Source organism: Diceros bicornis, chromosome 3 (genome assembly GCF_020826845.1).
Source record: "Diceros bicornis minor isolate mBicDic1 chromosome 3, mDicBic1.mat.cur, whole genome shotgun sequence".
In the NCBI taxonomy this organism is placed as follows: Eukaryota; Metazoa; Chordata; class Mammalia; order Perissodactyla; family Rhinocerotidae; genus Diceros; species Diceros bicornis.
The window spans coordinates 41958913-41980486 of NC_080742.1; the positions used below are offsets into that span (position 1 = coordinate 41958913).

The 21574-nt window shown below is 36.1% G+C and overlaps 1 protein-coding gene across 1 annotated transcript in view; it reads right to left on the bottom strand.

Moving 5' to 3' along the window:
• AGMO (alkylglycerol monooxygenase) overlaps positions 1–14254 on the bottom strand; it is a 326257-nt gene extending 312003 nt beyond the window's left edge. Inside the window, exons 1-3 of the mRNA XM_058526593.1 lie at positions 14129–14254; positions 12566–12696; positions 3004–3155 (exon numbers count right to left, since the gene is read on the bottom strand). Coding sequence (XP_058382576.1) covers positions 3004–3155; positions 12566–12696; positions 14129–14254 — 409 coding nt within the window. The remainder of the gene's footprint in view (positions 1–3003; positions 3156–12565; positions 12697–14128) is intronic.
• Between the last annotated feature and the right edge of the window lie 7320 nt (positions 14255–21574).

A 21574-nucleotide genomic window follows, 5' to 3' on the forward strand; every position in this document is an offset into this window, starting at 1 on the left:
AAATCTTTACTCATTTTCTTATATGTTTAGTATAACTAATAGGAAGTACAAGAAAAATAATGCACACTTTTGTAATGGCAAGTAGCAAGAAGCTACTTTTGATTAAAGACATTTAATTTTATCATTCTACGTTCTTTTCTAATGTTGTCAAAGCACTCTATAGAAATTACTGTGCTACTCTTGGCTTTGTGTAAATTGACAATAATTAGCAATTTCTTTTTGATTATTTCAGAGGAAAAGGGAATGAAATATAAAGAACACATACAGCCTCAAATATCCCTCTGTTCTTTTGCATAGAAACAGAGATGGAAGTCAAGTTTTTGAGATTAAACTCTTTTCCACTAATACCAAACTGTCCCCCTAAAGTGAGAAAATTACACATGTATGCAAAACTAACAAATAGCAACAATAAAAACAAAATCCTATCAATAATTTTAGCTACTAAAGAAGTAACTCAAATAAATGTAAAAACAAAATTTTAAGTATGTAATACATTATTTCTTCAAAACTCTTAGCATTTAACATATTAACAAATGGGGAATATATTTGTATTATATTTTTTTATTACAAGTAGTAAAAAGAAAGTAATACATTAAGTAGGAAAACCAGGGCTTTTTTCTTATTACATTTTAAGACAAGATTTGGATTTTAGAACTGTTCAAACTTTTCAGTCGAATAAATTTAACTAATTAATCAGTATGGACTCAGTAATCCAAGAGGCTCAAGAAATTTGGTGCTATAAGTTTTTCATGTCCCTGTGTATTTCTAGATTTCTAAAAAACCAATTTTAATATTTTACATTTTTATCATATAAAATTTAAAAATCAACTGTCATATTGAAGTTTGACATATTCAACTACGTTATTTTTTTTTTCCTGCTAGCTTTCCATCACAAGTCAAAAGTCTTTGAACTTATGATTAAGCTTCATAGCCTGAAGGTGGTGAGTGTTTTTCCAGAAGGTTTTCAGATTTTTTTAATGCCTGTCTCCACTGGATTTGGTTCAAAATTTCCTAATGGGAAGCATACTTTAAACTTGATTCCATGGTTTTAATACATCATTTTACTTTATTGCTCTTCCCCAACTGAGAGAACTTACAATCAACATATTTTTTAAAGTTTAATATTTGGTAATATTTTGTTGGTTCTTTGTTTCCTGTTATAATGGGCTTTTAAAGATTAAGCGAATTTGCAGATTTCCCAAACAAACACATCTGTACAGGACAGTGTGATATTAGAAGGTTCCAGAAATTAAGTAATACAATGTAAATGCTTTCTGCATTATCCATTTACTGCACAGAAAGCGAGGGAGATTGCCAATGGGTTTATTTTAGGGAGAAAACTACTATTTTGAAATAAAACACAAAGTTTACTACATGACCATATTTTATTCTTAATCATGTTTGATTTGGGAGTATCCTCTTGCATTTATATACAAGGAAATGATGTCAGGAGCCGACCTATTATTTTCAAAGACAAAGGTTATCGCACACAAAATAAATAACTTTTTCTAGTTTATACGTTCACTTCAAATTGTTTCAATGAATTAACACTCTTTATAGTTTCATTCAACGTACATGTTTAACGTGTTTAACAAAAACAATGCTGTGTTTAAAGTTTAGCCGCCTTAAGCATAATGCTCGTCTATGCTACCCCTATTTCCTTCACCCTTGCTGGGGAAGGATATTTGGTCACACAGACTCCTACACACACAGCTCAGTTATTCACCATGATCTCAGGTCTCTTCTTGCCATCTCCCATCTATTTTTGATTATTATTCCAGGTTTCTTCCTCTTCCTTCCTTCCTCCCCACCCACTCAAGCGAACCAACCCACTGAAACCCTGAGTTCTGTTCTTCAGTAGTTTTTTAAAATTAGCACTTTCCCCCATTTCCCTTCAGAAATACTTTTGCATGCCTTATTCCTTCTTAGAGACCACTTGCTCACCTTAGCTCTACAATCATTCTCCGACCTCTACTTATCCCCACAGAGGTTTGGGCTGCTTCCTGCTCTTTCATTTCCCTTTCCACAAAGAAACTTTTCTTTGGAAGGTGTAGCCAAGAATCCCAAAAAGCACATTCAGTGAACCAGTGCAGTAAAAGGGCATTAGATTAGAAATTTGGCAAAACTAGGGTAATACTGAAGTGCATTATGGTTCGTGCCTAGCTGATTGCATTTTCATTTGTAATATGGAATTACTGCCAAGAACTTGAATCGAGCTTATGTATGACAGCACATACGACCTAGGATTCCACGCTGTTACAGAGCTCTTCTGAATGACCCTTGATAATTGTGATGTGAAGTCTGATATTTTGTGCAAGTAGACTGTGGACTCTATCAAGCATGTCATAATAAGAACAATGTAAGACAATATATTAACAGATAATGCTAGGGGCCGGCCCGTGGCTTAGCGGTTAAGTGTGCGCGCTCCGCTACTGGCGGCCCGGGTTGGGATCCTGGGCGGGCACCGACGCACCGCTTCTCCAGCCATGCTGAGGCCACGTCCCACATACAGCAACTAGAAGGAAGTGCAGCTATGACATACAACTATCTACTGGGGCTTTGGGAGAAAAAAAAAAAAGGAGCAGGATTGGCAATAGATGTTAGCTCAGAGCCGGTCTTCCTCAGCAAAAAGAGGAGGATTAACATGGATGTTAGCTCAGGGCTGATCTTCCTCACAAAAACAACAGCAACAACAACAAAACAAAACAAAACAAAATAAAAAAAGATAATGCTATAGCCATCAGTTTCAAAACATTCTTTTTACAAATTATATACAAGAGGTGTGAAAAATGTACCTCTAATAATTTTACTTTTTTTCAAAAGTGACTTCAGATTGTTTCCATTTAAATTTCAAGTTAAACTTTCATTATTAATCTTTATATGCTGTAAACAAAATTATGTTATTCACTTATTCATTCATTTAATAAATATTCACTGAATACCTACTATGTGCCAAACACAGTTCCACATAGAGTATCAATAAAGCCTTGATTTGCAACTTACCATGGGCCATGCGATGGAACCAGTAGTAGCCAAAGTCAACTCCTAGGAAGGTTAAATACCAAGTCCATGGCGAATCCCAAGGCAAACTGATGAGACTGTAGTTCTCCCAGATATAAATGTAACTTGTCAGTTCAATGCTCCTGAAAAACAAACTGGAAAAATAAAATTCGTAAGTGATGATTATACTGTATTTTAGAGGTAAAATTATGCTAAAATATTTCAGATAACATTTAAAAATTAATGTATTGACATGTAAAAATAAAATTCTTTTCCCCTTCTCTGTTTCTTACTGCTCAATCACGCCTTTTAAGAGGCTCAATTTCCTTGGCATCAAAATGACTGATAAGATGTTTCCTTTTGTTTCATAGGCATCATGGATGCCAGCTATTTGCGCTCTCAATTTCACGGAATTTAGGATGCTATTCCTATTTTATGTCTTTTAAGATACTTTTCATGGAACCTACACAAAGTAAATATGACAAAACTACAATTTATTTTCTGTGATTGTTATTTCTAAATCTTAATGAACGCAATAAAATGCTTTTTAAAGGAAGTATAAAAGGTAGAAAATTATAAATAGCATATTTTTAAAGGGGACTGCAAACTGCCTGCTGCCTTAAAATATGTTGATCCCATAAAATTTGCCTTTAAACTAAAGCTGCTTCTGGCTAATTCTATTCTCTCTCTTCCTCTCTACTCCCTCCTTCCTCTCCCTTTCACACACAGACATACACACACACACTTTTAATGTTTTTTGGAAGTTAGACTTAGGATCACAAATTGGATTTTCATAGCATTTCAATATTTCTTGCAGTAATATAAACTACAGATCTCAAGATATAAGGGAATAATCTTCCCCTACAAATGAAGTATACAACCTAGTTAAAATAAACAATTGTTTTTAAAACCCAGACACCAGAATGTGTCTTGCCACCTATTCTATCAAGCTTCGGTAAATTCTGATTTCAAGGACTTTCAAAAACATACATAATATACTTCAATTTTATAAAGTGTAGTATTTTTCTTTAAATTTTCTGTGATCCAATTTAAGATCACACTTGATAATCATTCCTTTTCATCACTTTTATAAATTTGATTGAATTGACTTTTTCTTTCATTATCATTAACATGTAAAATGAATTGATCATTCTACCTAATAAAGATTTATTTATAAACCATTAACAAACAAGGAAATTCTTAAATATTCTAATTTTAAATAAAAGTTGAAGAAACAGCTCAAATTGTATATTATTAAAATTCACCATTTTAATAGTATTTCCCATTACATGATCAGCTTCTATGGATTAGCATGTTACTGGGTCTTGTACTTGGAGACGCAGGCCTTTAATTTTAATCTACTTTTGACTTTACTGACGATATGGCTTCAATTATGTTTAATAACTTTAAAATTATCTCTTATATTTTAAATGCTTCAAGTTATTATTTAATCTGTAACATAAAACACTAGGCTACTTCACAACAGCATTAATATAAATAACTAATAAAAATGTCAAATGCCTACACTTTTGAAAACGACTACACATCATCAGATTTTAAAACCCAATTTTCAGTTTGAGATTATTGTTGGTTCATAAATTGGCCCCTGTACACAGGGGGCAAGGAAAGACCCAAGAAAGAAGCAGACCACTCCAGATTGGTAGATGGTAGTTTTAATGAGCAAGGGAACTTACATCTGGGGCTTGTCTAGGGTGGCTGCGAGAAGAGTAGAGCTCCTCACCCACCCTTACAAGAATCTTACACGTTTATGTAGAGGCCGTAACAGGGTTCAGTGACCTATTCAGTCCAGATGGTCTCAACAATACCCTACTCTCTCAAGGCTAGGTCCTTGAAACAGCCGCTAGTATGGGAATAGCAGGTGGAACCTACATTTCAAGGACAGGGGAGGGGATAAGGAGCCTTCGATTGTCCGAGTTCACCTCGAGGGTCAACCAGTAGTCACGCCCTCTAGATAACCTCTCCACCAATTATGTGGCTGGAAAGAGCAGTTTGTCCCTGAGTGAGAATCCTTGACCCAAGGGAACTGTCTACCCAAAACTCCTGTCACAACCCAGGCCAAGTTCTAGATACTCCAATATCCCTTGTCAAAGTGGTCATGAGCCTGCTTGTAGCACCTGCGTGGGCCTGTTTCCTGGTTCACTCCTCCAGAGAGCAGATCTGTGCAGGTGTGTAAACTCCTAGACGTGACAAGGTAGTCAAGAGTGGCTGTTTGGGGACATGTAGAGAGAGCTGGGACATGCAGTCTGGGATGTCCACACACCTGTGTGTGAGGTCCCTCGTGAGACAGGACAGGCCATGGGCCAGACGCTCCCACATTGTTCTGGAACTCTAAGGAATCTAAGAACTTGAAATTTAAAACTTGTCTTCCAATTTGTTGTCCAGGTTATTTATCAAGGTAGGGGGAAAGAATAAATTTTACTTTAAAGCATGTTAGCTTGGTTGGTAACTTTTACATATTTAGACTAGGGCTTCTCAACAGTGTCATTATTGACACTTCGACAAGATAATTTTTGTTGTAGGGGTCTGTCCTGTAGAAACAGTTACCCAAATTATGAAATCTTAAAATTGCTTCCTGCTATCCATTAGTAGAGGGTTATCCATGTAGAATTCAAGTTTTAGGTAAAAAATGGTGAATAATATCAATTTTATATGTTTCAACCTAATAATTTCTCTAAAACAGGGATTCTAAACCTTGATGATATTGCTATTTGGGCCAGATAATTCTTTGTTGTGGGGGCTGTCCTGTGAATTGTAGAATGTTTAGCAGCATCCCTCGCCTCTATTTACTAGATACCAGTAGCAGAGCTCTCCACCCCAGCTGTGACAACGAAGTGTCTGAATGTCTCCTGGAGGGCAAACTTATCCCAGTCAATAACCCTAAAATGACTGATCCAGAAAGAAAAATTAAAACTTAGAAATTGCAACATAAAATTGAAATAATCTACGGCTTTTTACATAAGCTTTAGTATATGGTGTCATGGATTCATTCACTCATCAATAAACTCATATTAAAGAGCCTACTAGGTGCCAGACTCAGCAGAAGGAAGGGAGGACACACCGGGGAACAGGGCAAAAATAATATCTGCCTCATCAGTGTCTCGTCAGTTCAGTATCTTTTCTTAAAAGTTGCTATCTTTCTTGTCAGTTCCAGTGACGATTAGAAATAGACTTTAAGACACCAAGACTTCAATAAAAGAAAGAGGGTCCCTGGAAAACTTCATTAGTTAAAAAAAAAAGAACCTGCCTGCAATTGAAATACTTTTTTATTTCCTGTACAGGTGCCAGATCTTGAGCAGACACCCAATTTATTACTCTGTCAACTTACTTATTAGGGTTGACACAAATCGAGCTGAAATATGCCTGACATACTACAGTCAAGGCTTTTTTTTTCACACTTTAGCACGAAGCCAAACTTTCCTTCAGGCTAAAGGAAAGAGAGGAGAAGCTGTGGGAGTTAAATTCCCTGCTTTCTATCAGCAAGATGAATATGATCCTCTTCCATCATAAATGGGAAAAAACAGCCATGGAGTGCCCACAACTAAAAACAATTCAGCAAAGGGATACAGCTGGGAAATGATTATCAAGCTCTAGAAAACCCTTGATTGCAGGAAATAGCACCTATATTTTCAAAAATGTTCCCACCAGACTTCGAATCATAAACCAGAGCTCCTTCCTCTTTCTCTTCCCAATTCCTCCCTCCTCTCCCAGCCCCCACCCCCAGCATATGACTCTGCACTCTGGAATTCAAACTTCAACTCTCTAAACCCCACCCTGTGGGAAGAGACATATGTAATATGAATGTATATTATGAGCTTTCTTTATCATGTGGAGATGGAATCTTGGGTAGCACAGGGGCTTTGAATAACCAAATACTGGATCCCTTTACTCATTAGGTTTGAATGCAAGACCGAGAAAATGATCTAAATATAGGGAGACATTATAATCCTCTAATCAACAACCCGCATATATAGAGACTTTCCTCCCATTGTCCTATTTTCTTCGTAAATTCCCTCCAGATAGCTATTTTAATTTGGGTCTGAGGTATATATTTTGGCAAGTGAAAGTTAGCTAATTCTTCATGTATTTTATGTAACATTTTCTCTCAATACTAGAAATCTGTCCCATTGATGGTTAGTTACTGTAAAATCTGGTAAGGTGCTAACTTGCTATTCCAGTACTGAATCTGGATTTTTAAAACGATAAAGTTATTTTATAACGTTGAAATTTAAAAATAATAAATTAGAATAAATATTATTTGGGGATTGAGAATTACAAAGCTAATTTGTTATCAAAGTCATCTGGATTTGAATGTACCTATCATCAAAAGTAGAAATGTTAACGCTGGACATGTCATTCACCCTTTCCTTCTCTCAAGGTCTTTTAAGATAATAGAGCATTAGGCTGAATGGACCCTAAAATTATCTAGCTCTCACACACTCTCGTGTTCTAATCATTAATCAAGCAAATGAAATTTGATGTAATGCTCTCATTGCAAACTGTTACAATTTCAAAGCAACTTTCAGAGTAAGCAGAATTACGTACCCAGTAGTCACAGACACCTGCCAACTTATACTATTTCATAACTGTCGTTAGAGCTGTGTGTACTGCCTGATTTGGCCAGATTATGCAAAACTGAAGAAAATAAATTAGACATTTTTATTTCTAATAATCTTGTCTTATAAATCAGAAAATAAACCAATTTTTAAATGAGATCATTCTGAATATCCTTATTAGCTTCAGGAAGTTATAAATAAATATATTTGGATTATATATATATCGATTTTCTAGAGAAAATTTGTCATTTATTTATTTCAACATCTCTTAGACCTGGCCCAGGAGCTTACACTGTCTGTCTGTAAAGCTACTGCCACTTTTGCTCCATCTAGTGGAATATTGATTTTTGCTCGATAATAACAAAATATAGAATACAACCTCTACCTTCCGCAGACAGATAAAATTTGTACTGCTCTTTCTTACTGTGAAACATTACATTTATGAAACAATCATTTAATTTAATTTCTTTTTACAACAACGACAAAACCATAGACTTTTACAAACACCGTATGGTAGAATTTGGAAGAATTCAATTTGCTACATTCTTTACTTTGCAAAAAGTAAATTACTTCAAGTAATTCAGTTACACTGTTGAATAAGCACACAAATCCATAGTAATAAGCACAAGAAAGCTTGCATTCATCAGGGAAAGTTAGTGTAATAGCAATCTCTGAAGTTATGTAATTAATAACAAAGACAAAATCTATTTATAAGGTTTCTAAGGTAAAAGTTAGGAGGAAATGAGGCATTCTCCCTAGTAAATAGAATTAACAAACTAGCAAGTTTTTAAAATTTATTTTCCTCACATGAGGTGTTCTTTTAATAGTTTTCAAAGTTAATAAAAGTACATTGATATAAATAATAAAATATCATTATTAATATTACATAAATGCATTTATCTCTTATTTTGGACAATGAATAACTTCTTATTAAAATCATCCTCCAAAATGACAGACACTCGTTTCTTAGAAGTCTAATGTTGCCAAAGGCAGTATTGCCTCTGATACTAAAGTCTGGTATAAAAACCCAGTACACAATTTTCCTTTATTCACCACCCCAAGGAGTCAGAAGTATTTCAAAGCAGTTTAATTTCCTCCTCTTTAAATTTTTTCTTTTTTTGATGAATTGAAACTTTCTTGTCAGGAATGGAAAATTCCATGGCAGTTATGGCCAGTAAAACTGTGCATGTGTATGCTTGAGCATTGCGGAGCAAGCTCCCTAGTAAAAATTGGCAATGACCCATATGTATTAAAAGTGGAGTGTCCCCAACTTATTTGAAAATTTACCTACTTAAATTATTCCTCCAACCTATTGCAATTTGATTTATAATCTGCTGTTTCAACAGAATAAATGAACCCATTAAAAACAAACATACTGTAGATATTTATACCGGGAATAAAATTTCTCTGGGGAGGATGCAATTTATGGAAGCAGAAACTTTGGAAGGAAGTAACAAATTGAGGTCCCGTTTTTCTAATGAAGGATTGGAAATTGAGTTCTGCTTAAACGACCAAAAAAAAAAAAGATGTGATTATTTTTCACTCGTTAGCATTTAAGTCAGTAGCAGGCTATTTCACAAGTTTTAGATAGAATTTTTTAAAAAACATAAATTTACTAAATATTTTGTTAAGTTTAATTTTTATAGTCACATATGCAAATAATTGATAGGCAGATTATCTGCATATGATTCACTGCGTTAAACTATGATAAATAGAAATATCCATCTATAATTTCAGGACTAGATTCTGACTAGGAAGTCTGCCTGCAGAGCAAAACAGATGCAGGCCCTCCCAGAATCTCGTTCTTCGGACACATGGACTTTCGTTACACGTCACGGTCTGGCCGAGAGGCTTGTAAACAAGATATAATCTTGTCTATGATTAATATTTTCCCTTACATAACGATTTGAAAGATACAGCATGTATCTTTTCTATAAAATATGGTAAGTATGCTACTAATCTTCAAGATACTTCGAATTTTAAGTAATAACGAAATTGAGATCCTCAAATAAACATTGTTTTTCCTCAAAGTCTGCTTTCAGCATTTCCATTACATGAATGGCAAAGTGGAAAAACATGTTCAGGGTTTCACTTCCATTTCCACAATTTCTTTTGTCAGAAGCCACATGCCTGTTTGGACTTATTATCCAAAATGTAATTCCTCACAAATGAATTAAGAAATAGTATACTACCAATTTCTTGCAATGATATAGTTTACGTATGTGGCAAGCCCCTCTTGCTGGTGTAGAAAATGAAATTACTCCCTCGGAGAGGATACGATCAATGCCGTGATAATCTAACTCTCAGCTGTTAATGATTTGCACAAGGATTCCCCTTGATGCTGTGGCTTCAACTGAAATGTTTTAAGAGTTTCTGTTAAATCCCCCTTCTCATCTTTTGCTGAAAGGGGATTGAGTGGGGTGTATCCTGAGGGTCAGCTTTCCTTCTCTGCTTATATCTGGGTTTTTTCTTTTTAATAGCAACAAATAAACAAAAATTTTTTTAGATTTTATTTTCAGATAATTTACTTTGCTGAGATCTTTTAGATAAAAGTCTATGAAAGATAAAATCCATTGCAAAACTTACAAAATTATCCACATTTCATAATTTAGAATTGCAGTTCACATCTACAAGAACAAAAAAGAAGCAATATGCTGTTCTCATTCAAAATACAACTGTAGAAAAATATGCTCGAAATTCAAGTTCACAACCTTTTACCTTTCTTTCAAAGGGCACCGGAGTTAACAGGTTGTGTTAGCTTAAGCAGTGTTATGAGTAGTGGGATGTGAGGGAAAAGAACTGCATGTCTATCCCTGAAGGACTGGTTTGTTCTGGGTGGTTTCTTTCCTTCTGCCTCTCTCTTTTTCTCTCTCCCCCCTACATCTCCCTAATACTGTGGGGGTTTGTTTTTAGCAAAAATATATATTTGATTCTTGCGTATTCTTTACAACTCTGTACCTTTTTTTATCACACTGCTGAGCAGAAATATAGTACTGAGGATGCAGTTAATATTTCTAGTAGTTACAATGTTATGATAAGAGAACAATCTAATTTAACTTGTGACCAAAGACAAACCTGAAAAAGTAAAAGAAATGCTGAAGCATTCATTCAATTTGATGTCTCCCTGAGTTTTTAATAAATTCATTCCAACTCAACGAAATATGTGATCCATAATGCACCTGCAGGCACTTCTCAGTTATCAGTTCATCAATCGTCCAATTTCCATAAACTTATACACAACTTTCTCAGAATGAATTACAGGAACCAACTGGGTTTTTTTCAATAACCAAATCTATATATCCTTTAAGTATGTTGAATGTATTTCTTGCTCAATTCTGTTCAAGGGAGACATGAAATAGAGGAAATCATGTATAATTGTAAATTCTTATTTAGGGTGTTCTGAGAATTAACTGCAAATAACTTGAGATATTATCCTCTCATTCTGATAGCAGTGTGCAACCATATGAGCAGTTTTTCAGAGAGTCATTATTATTATTAACGTTATTATTTTTTACCTATTAACCTTTTTCAAAGTAACATTTATGAAAGAAATTTTACTTCTAAATTTACTTCCTAGCTAAACAATTTTATACAATTATATGAAATTATTTTACCTTTTCTCAGATATCTTTAAGTTTTCATTTCATTTTTTAAAAATCCACCTTGGTTTGCTACTGGGCGGTTCATAGAAGCATTCCAAAGCAATGAGCACTGGTCAGAAGTAAAGCTCTTAAAACAGTAAAAAAAAGCAATGGGTGGAAAGCAGGAATGAGAACATTCACCAGCAACACAAAGCAGACTTCTAAGGGTATCTTCTCTCACCCTCTGTGGTAAATCCTCATGTACTGAAGAGCCTTCCATTCATTGGTTTCTCCTCTACACACATTATAATTTACTATTTCTAAAAAGTCGTAGGTCATTTATCGTTTACTGTTGTTTGGTCTCTTCATCACCCAATTTTATGGGTGTAATTTTAATGTAACACTGTAAGAATGTTACATGTTTTTTAAAAAAAACATCTACCATGTACCAGACATCATTCCAGCCATATGAGTTAAAACTATGAAGAAAGAACATCTCTTGCTCTCAAATTGCATGCAAGCTCACAGGAAGGGCTGGGAGGAAAGCAGGTGAGCGTAATGTCATGTGACAATTCTATATCTGGGGGAAGCCCAAGGTTCCACAGGACCATACTGAAAGTGGTGCCTAAAGTACTGTTGGAGAAAAGTAAGACTTGCTGAAAAATGTGACTTTTCAGGATAAGTCTGTGTTTAGACTTAAGAAATGAATCAGAGTTGACCACATGGATGACTTTCCAAGCAGAGGGAAGCACATGTGATATCTGAGCAATGGCAAGTAGTAGAGTATGGAAGGAACAAATATTGCAAAGGGGGAAGGAGAATGAAAGGACCAAAAGCAAGGCTGGATAGACAAAGGCTTCCATAGATCAGGAAAGGAATTCAGATGTTATCCTCAGACAACATGGAACCTGTGAAGAGTTTCCACCAGATTCACATTATGGAAATGTTTGGCGGCAAAGGAGGTGGGACTAGAGACAGGGATACCACTTAGGATACCACTGTAGTAATCCAGAGCTTTATGTGACTTTGACTAGGCAGTGTCTGCACCTCAGATTACTACAGCATGTGAATTTGCCTGAGGCAAAATTAATTTTCCAATAGATTACTAGACCATAACTGAGGTCTAGGGCTTGGGTAAGGCAATTGAAGTGCTTGCCTTGGGCACAAAATTTAAGGGAGTACCAATAAACTCAGTAATCAAGATAAATAATATTTAGAGCAACATTTTTTAAAATGAATGCAAAAAAAATCCATGGTGAACAAAATACAAAAAATTTAAATAATGACGGTAATTGAAGTCTTTGAGGATATATGTGAAAATATACCAATTCTCCATACAATGGGTTCCTTCTCCATCTTATCTGGAGAATTTCAGTTTGTTCACTCTGTGTTGTCAACCAACTAACTCACCTTGGAAGCCGAGACAGAACACCGGCTGATATTGATGTTAATGCATCATCCAAACGACCTGGTGGCTTCCCTTTGTGAATCCAGCTGACTACCAGTTCAAGCAGCATCAAGGAAATGAAAAATGGAGTTGCCTGGAAAGGAAATTGCGGAAAAGAGATGCTATTGTGCTCGGTATGAAATTCTTCCACATTTCCTGATTAGTCATTCCAGAAGTGGGAGGCCCAGGGTGACATCTCATAGCAGGAGAAGGTATACACCTATCCTGGAGGATCATTTCCTCCCAATAGGGAAAGAAATCTGATTATTTCAGACATACACTAAACAGGTGCTCAAAATCTATCATCCAACATGGAAATGAAATATAACCGTAGATGTAACCATGATAATTCTGCCAAGAAAATAATAAGATCAGTGGAAGTGTTTCACATGGGATCTAAAAAATACATTTTAAAATAAGCACAATAATCAGAAGTCTATTATCTACAAGACTGAGCTAGACCCACTTTAAAAGGCTCTCCTTAAGGATGCACATGATTCTATTTTTTCATGTTAGAATTACAGGAAAGACAAAATTGAAACTGTAGGAACAGAGAATTTTCTTCTGAGTATTTCAGAAAATAAGGTCATTTTAAATGCTTGTTTTAAATGTCATTCAGGTTTTATTCATTCAGCTTAATTTTTGTTTTATATAATAGGTTTTCTAGGCTCCACACTTGATGACAAATATTGGACTAGGTTTGGTGTTATACTATAAAAAAATAATGTTTTACGAAGATGTGAGTACCACATTTTTTTTCTTAAAGAAATCAGAAAGAAGAAGTAATATGAAATTCTGAAAAAGTTATGGGTTTAACTCATAATTCATTTCATGAGTTTTGAAGTTTTCTGAACGGAACTCCCAAGAACATATTCTCTGATGTCATTTTTTTTTCTATTTCTGGTCTGAACTAGTAAGTGTTGTAAGAACAACTTTGACAGGGTGGGGAACTTCAGTATTCAAGTTCTAATTCTGGATATTTCCACTTCCAATCATAGCCAGGAACCAAAAGTGAAAAGTGCCTCTGAACACTTCAGAGTTTCAAAGAATACTTGGTTCAAGTTCAAACTTAGGAAGTCAGAGTTGGACTCAGTCAGCTGTATATCCATTCTGCAGACCTACTCTACCAAATTAAAGAGGAAATAGTTTCCTGGGAGGTGGTAGACAAGATTATCCTTTAAAAACAAAATTGTTACAAAGTTTACTGATGTCATGTAACCACTGGACTTTGAGCTTCTAAAAGCTCCATTTGTAATGCCTCTTTGTCCAGGAAAACTTTTTAAAGTTTTTTCATATTCTGCAGTAACATATCAGGGGAGAGGAGTTTAATAGGAGAAGATGTATGGATACTGTACAGAAATTCAATTCAAGTAGAAATTCTACTTTTGCTCCATGACTTTATGAAACAGAATTATTTTTTATTAGAATTTAATAATTCAAAGAATGAAAGTGAACAAAATCCCAGGATGAGTTTAAGTTACTTCTTACCAAGAAAAAAGCAACAGTCTCTTCCCAGATAGTCTCACCTTTTTTACATAATCAGGCACCTCTTCTAGGGTTTGGAATGACGTCTCATTGGGCTTCATCATGTAAAACATCACTCGAATTCCCTGGGAAACTGAAACATCCTGTTGGGCTTCTGGGTTCTTCATCTCTGCCCTTGTCTGATTCCCAGCTGGAGAATATTTGTGCTTCAGTGGTTGAAGCCAGAGGCTGAACAAAGAGGACGAGATGTGCTGCACAGAACAAGCCCTTTGTCAGAGAACAGCTAGAAACAAAGCTCCATAGAGAGCACAGCCAACAGCAGATTCTGTGTAGAGGCAGGAAAATACAGAGATCAAGAACGAGTTCAGGGTTCAGTGGACACTGCCCCAGAAACGGGGCATGTGGGGGAGGGAAAGAAGGGAAATCTTGCCCGAATTAAAGATGAACAGTGAAGTTTGGCTGTAGGTTGAGTAACTTATCACTGGCAAAAAAAAAAAAACAAAAAACAGACAAACAAAAAAAACCACATGATACCTCCTTGGAAAGGGGGAAACGAGTGCTAACAGGTGCAAGTTCACTCTGAAGAAGTGGGTGGAAATTCAGGACTCAAATCACATGAGGAAAATTCATTTTTTCTCTCCCTTCTGAAATTCACATTGTGTTCAAGTTTGCAGTTTCCCCACAGAGTCATATTTCCTGATATGACAAGGTGCTCTAATCACACTTAATGAGCCTAAGCGTGAAAATCAATAGCACTGGATATATTGTACTGGTTATTGCCTATATTTTTCTGGATCTGTATGGTGTTAACTTCTGAAGGTTTGCAAACCATTTAGGGGCATTTGGCTTATTATATGATCTACGTTGTTTAATGAAATCTTGACTAGTCACATCTGTATTCTTCTTAGCATTTATGGGAACTAGAGACCTTATCTCTGTTTTCCAGGAGGAGCTTTAGTTGTTTGTTCTTTTTAGGTAGACTAGAGGGCACTTAATTGACTGCATCACCAGTGAATGAGTGAAGCTTTTCTGAATAGCCTCAGGTCCTCACCTAGAACAGCTGTGGTCATCCTCTTGGCTACCAACTCATCTCTCTCTTTTTTTTTTTTTTTGCTGAGGAAGATTGGCCCTGAGCTAACATCTGTGCCAATCTTCCTCTATTTTGTTTGTGGGTAGCTGCCACAGCATGGCTGCCAATGTTTGGTGTAGGTCTGTGCCCAGGAACTGAACCAGGGCCACTAAAACACAGTGTGAAGAACTTAACCACTGGACCATGAGGCTGGCCCCGCTACAATCTCATCTTTTAAAAATGCTTATGTAGATTTAATTAAATTATTAATACATGATTAGGAAAAAAATAGAAACTATGAATAAGCAAAAATAAATTACTACCCAGAAATGCTATTAACATTTTGGTGTATGTAGTCAGTTCCATGATCGTGTGACATGCATATTGCTAAAAATCACTATACTATGCAAAATTGTGCAATAAAATCCACATCTCATTACAAAAATGAGATTAGGGTGCAATACTCAAAAACTTCATAATGATGCATAAGGAGAAAATCATCAGAACCTAATAAAAATGGTAGCACACTTTTACACATGAATGTTCCATGGTGAAGAAATGCATAAATACTACAGTAAACATGGTGCTTCATCTTGAGGAATACCTGAGGTTTGTTTCTGGAAGAGGGCATTGGAAGAGTTGCAGATTGTGAGTTATTGTGGAGTATTGGAAGAAGGCTTATCTGAAATCAGACAGAAAGTTGTAAGACCAGATATGGATACTGTGGCTCATAACGCATATGTGGACTGAGGATGCTGTAGATGTTTAAGGTGGATGCATGTGTGTGCATTTTGTGTATTCTTAAACATTTCAGTTCAATTGGGTTCAATCTTTAACATTCACCTGGTGTTTCTCACTGACAATATCACACAAGCATAGATGGCATGCTCAAGTTATTCTCTAATAAAGGAATCTTGTTGGAACAAATTTGCACTTTAAAATTATTTCAGAACTGACTGTACTTTCAGACAGTTCCCATTACAGATGAATACATATGGACATATATATTTAATGGAAGTGATTAAATTAGGCACAATTAGGCATATTAGGTATAATTAGGCAGAATTAGTTTTTATTACCTGATTTTACAAGGTTTTGAAATTACAAATGTAACGCATTACAGAAGAAAGAAACCCCAAACAACATAGCAGTAAATAAAGTAAAAAGCAGGAGCACCGCTTCCCCTTAACACACACATCTCTCTCCCTACAACTTCTCAAGAACATCCCCTAGTGGGTATTTTGCCATGCTTGTTTTTTCCTACAAAGGCTAACTGTTGTTATCACTATTATTATCATCATGTAAACACATTCACAAATACACACATTGATTTTGTGTAATGGACCATATTAAACATAAGATGTAGCAACTTTCCTTCTTGGAGTCAACAACTTCTCAGGAGCATTTTTTCACTCAGTATATGGTTCTCTAGGGTTTTCTTACTGGCTGCGAAGGGGTGTGTGTGCGTGTACGTGCGTATTCTAAGCAGGAGTACAAAATCATTTTAAGTATTTAAAGTAGTGGAAATTTAATTAGTTACAGAAATGATGGAAGAGGTAAAAAGCCAAGTGGGAAAAAAGAGGCCAAGTAGAGATTAATATCTATAGGAAGCCACTAGAGTCTTTAAGCTATGGGGACAAAAGAAGAGGGTTCTGTTACTAGAGCTCAGGGACTGGGTCACTCAGGGAAAGTTGGAACCACGATGGGCAGTCTAGCAGGAGTGTGGACCAGGGAGCACTCAAGGCAGAGAGGAATTGGAAAAAAGTATTATGGCTTCTCCCTTCTTCCTGCCAACCAGTCTCCCAGCAATACTTCCCGTTGGCCTACGTGAGTCAAAAGCCAGTTGAAAGAAAAGCCTAGGAAAAGAAGTCAGTCCCTGGAGATACACAGCAGGGAAGGAGAAGGGGAGAAATGGATCCAAGGAAAAAGGCAACCAAAGACCAGCACAGCATCATAACTTACTCAACTGTTACCCCATTGTTGTGCAATTAAATGTAGTCTTCCAGTTTTAGCTATTAAATTTAATGCAGCAATGAACATCATGGTATAAACATCTTCTGAATTTGTGCACATTTTTGCATTAAATAGATTCCTTGCAGTGAAATTATGTTGGTGAAGGGTATGTGAAATTTATGCTTTGATAGTTGCTGCCAAATTCACCTCCAAAATTGCCTTTCACTCTTGCTAACACTGGCTACTATCAATCTTTTACAATTTTTAGACAATTGATGGGTGAAAAATAGCATCTTGTTTTAATTTGCATTTCCTTAGTGATTTTAAAAATTTTTTCAATACATTTATTAGCCATTTGTATTTATTTGTGTGATTTATTTTTTAATGTACGTTGCACATGATTTTATGTATTGTCTTTCTGTATTGGTTTATAGGCTATTTGTATTCTACATATGTATGTATTTCCCTCATATACATGGCAAATGTTGTCTCAGTCTTTATTTTATTTTAACTTTGTTACATATAAGTTGTCATATAGCAATTGTAACTTTGTGTGTTACTATTATCTTTTATTTTATTGCTTCCTCCTTTGGGTCTTGCTTATGAATGTTTTCCTCACCCGAATTCTATAAAAATAATCTGCTATGTTTTCTTCTAGGACGTTTACAGGATTTTTTAGCTGTTGTCATTCCTTTGGTTATCTGGAGTTTAGTTTTGTGTATAGTGTGAAGTCATTATTTCACGTTATGCCCTCCTTACCTGCCCTGGATGGATCACAGTTCTTCCCAGACCATGAGTTACAGTCAATACTTTTCACACTGTTCTTCTACATACCTGGACTGTTTCTAGGCTCTCCACTTAGGTCCACTGATGTAGGCGTCTATTCTTGGGCTGGTACCATGTGATCTTATTTGTTGTACTATCATAAATTCTGGTAACTTGTAGAATAATTTCTCATTTATGAATTTTATTTTCCAAAAATTTTAAACTATTTTTTCACTTTTGCTGCAATAGATCTGTTTAGACTAAACTTAATTCTATTTGCATTTTAACTGGAACTTCATTAAATTCATGAATTGGTTTGGAAGACTTGACATCACAGGCACTCAATAAACTTGTCTGGAACAAATGAACATATATACTACAATAATTTAAACTTCATTCTGTGTTTAAATGATGCGAACTAATGCTCCCTATCAATACTTGTATTTCTTATCTTCTCCATTCTTAAATTTTTTTTTGTACTGGTGTACATTGAAAAATTTTCTTTCTTTTTTTTCTTTTTCTCTATACAGTTACATATATAATTGCATATGTTACTATAATTTTTTCTTACCTATGTATGTGAAGACTAACTTGGCTAAATATAAAATCTCTGGTTTAAAAATTGATCCCCCCCAATCAACAGAAACATTGGTCTCTTTGGCTGTCAGATGAAGTCATGTTGCTGTGTAAGGAACAGAGGGCTTTAAGCCTATACCTGAACCAGAGAGAAGAAGCCCAAGATAGTTCCAGGTGCCTTTCTGTCCAAATATCTCTGTCAGAGCTCCAAAGCTTGCTAGTCAATGGATTGCTGGCAGTGCCTTCTTTTATCTAATTAAAGTGAAAATGTTGGGAAGAGCCTGATATGAGTGACAAGCATCTTATGAGAATGCAAGGCATGAAAACCTGCTACTCTTAGGGCTCTCATTTGCAAATAAATCGGCACAAAAAGACATCAGAAGCTTTTTGTATTGAAAAGACATTAAAAAAACAACCAGTTAAGAACCTCTAGTGATATTGATAACTGTCCATTCAGGAGAGAGAAATCAGAGTAATCTTGAACAGGGAAAGTTTAATATAAAGAATTGCAAGATATAACAGAGAATTTGAGTAATGAGGGAGTAACTAATACAAATTGAGGGAACTCTAAAGAACATAGGAATAACAGATGTAAGAAGTGGCCAGTACCCCCAGGGTTGGACTGAGGAACTTGCTGGAAATCATGTTGGAGGTCATTGAGAGGACATGACTTCTGGTTGACCCTTGAGCTGGACCTGGGCAATCGGAGTCTCCTCACCCTGTCCTCTTTCCTTGGAATGTTTGTTCTGCCCACAGTTCCCACAGCCAGAACAGTTTTCAAGGATGCAGCCTTGAGAGAGCAATGTGTTGTTGAGATCGTCTGGATGGCGTACGTGACTGAACCCAGTTAAGTCCTCTATATAAACTTCAAGATTCTGGCAGGCAAGTGCGGAGACCTATTCACTTTGCGACGCCCAAGACAAGCCTCGTATGTAAGTTCCCTTGCTTATTAAACCTGCCACCTGCAATCTGGAGTGGTCTGCCTCTTTCTTTAGTCTTTCCTTGCCTTCCGTGTATGGAGGCCAGTTTCAGATTTCACCTGGGAAGCTTCCAAGGTTTCAATCCAACAAATTGACCATCTAGGATGACTGAGAAAACTGTTCCCCAGGAACATCTCACCGGAGGCACGTCCCTGCAAAACCACCTGCAGAGGTGACGATGCTGCTGCCAAGCATTGCAGGAACTGGGCATCGGCGGGAACCAGAGAGCAAACAGAGGAAACCAGAAAGGAAATTTCCTTCAACAGTGATTATCCAGGGCCCACTCCTGACACAGCTTAGCATCACGTCAGCTAGCTTAGGAAAAATATTTTAAAAACTCAGATATATTTTCACAGATCAGGCAGTGAAGTATAAATTTGGAGATGAGAAACAATAAATTTATAACTAACACAAGACATAACACCCTTTAGTAGCTATAAAAAAAAATTTTCGTCATAGTCTCTTATGCCTGTGATATTTAGTCTCAATGTTTATAAAATTATAAATCGTGTAAAAACAATTTTCTAGGAGGTGCTCATTGAAAGAGAAGAGGAATGGGAGAAACTATATATATAGTTCTACATTTTCTTTTGGCATTTAACATTTCAGACTAGTATTAAGTCTGAGTTCAACTTGACTTTTTTCCCCCTAAGTTACCCATTTCCGCTTTGTGGATGCTCATAGAATATTTCTGTGTCCTTGAAATTAAAACATTTTGGTGTGTTATTTCCTTGGTAGGAATATCTTGAAGAGGTAAGCCTCCTTAAACTTCAGATTTTAATCTTCCTTTGCCTTAAGGAAGTTTTCTGCTGTTGTATTTTTGTCTCTTATTTCTGTTCCGTTTATAAGTTTTTATACTGTTTCATGAATGTGATTTATTTATCAGATCTCATTTGTCTTCTATATCCATATGTTGTCTCTGACCATTTTCATCTCTTGTTTTCTACCGCTCTCTAACTGATTTGTCCAATCCTATACTTTGGGTATGTTTTTCTTTGTTGTTTCTTTCCTCCTCCTCGTTTTACTTTAAATTCTACAATGACATTATTTGTTTTCTTAAATTCTTTTCTTAACTCTCTTAGCTCCCCTATTATGTCTATTTCTTATCATATAATCTCATTTTTTTCAAATTTATTTCCTATTTAACTTCTTTGTGTGCATAAAACAGTTCTGCCTAAAATTATTCTTAATTTCCTGGGGATAATACTTAGGAGGATGTCCTTCATCTACTTTTGACAATCTCTTTCCCCACCATCATCCCTATTTTATTTATTCTTGAATGGGTATGAGTCCTTGCATGCTTTTTTCCCCCAAAAATTATGTGGATGACTATTCCTTGGTGCTATACCTCTAGGTATATGTGCCACTTTGGAGTTTAGGTTTATCTTATTGGTTCAACCTGAGGGGATAGAGGACGAGCTGCGAGGATGGTCAGTCTCCTCGTGTCTAAATGCTTTTTCAGAGAGTTGGAGCTGAAGCGGCCAGCTTACCTTATCTTCATTCTCATCTCCTTTGGTCTCCTCTACATGACTCAGACAAAAAGACCATTTAAGGGATTCTTCCTACAATTTCTATTTATTGAGGCAGGGAAGTGTCTATGGTCTATTGTGGAGGGCTTCCAGTCAGAAAACTTGCCTTTGATTTTGGACAATTTGACAATTAGGATAAATGAGAATTTGTTTATAGAAAAGCTTCTCAGCCCCTGGGCTTTCCCTTTTGTGGCAAATTCTGTACTCCCCTCCACCCTAGATGATCCCATCCACCTCTGCTGTCATTGGCACCAAAGGCCAAAATGACTCCAACTAGAGTGGGGCAACCTCAGCCATAGTTCTCACTGCCAGCCCTCACTGCATGCAGGTTACAGGGTTCATCCACTGTAAGCAGAGGGATCAAACTCTGCTTTTGGAGAAGCGTAGCTCATTGTGTAGTCATCTTTCTGCTAAATGTTAAGAAAGACACATCAAGTTGAGCTTCAAGGTAGATACAAGCGGGGAGATCTGTACCTTTTCCCTAGTGCTGGGATATCTCTAGCCTTTACCCCTCTGAATGAGGGGACATTTAAGTTGCCATTTACTTTAGAACTGATGAAGTCTTTCCTCTCCTGATTAATTTGCTAGGGCTGCCATAACAAAATGCTACAGACT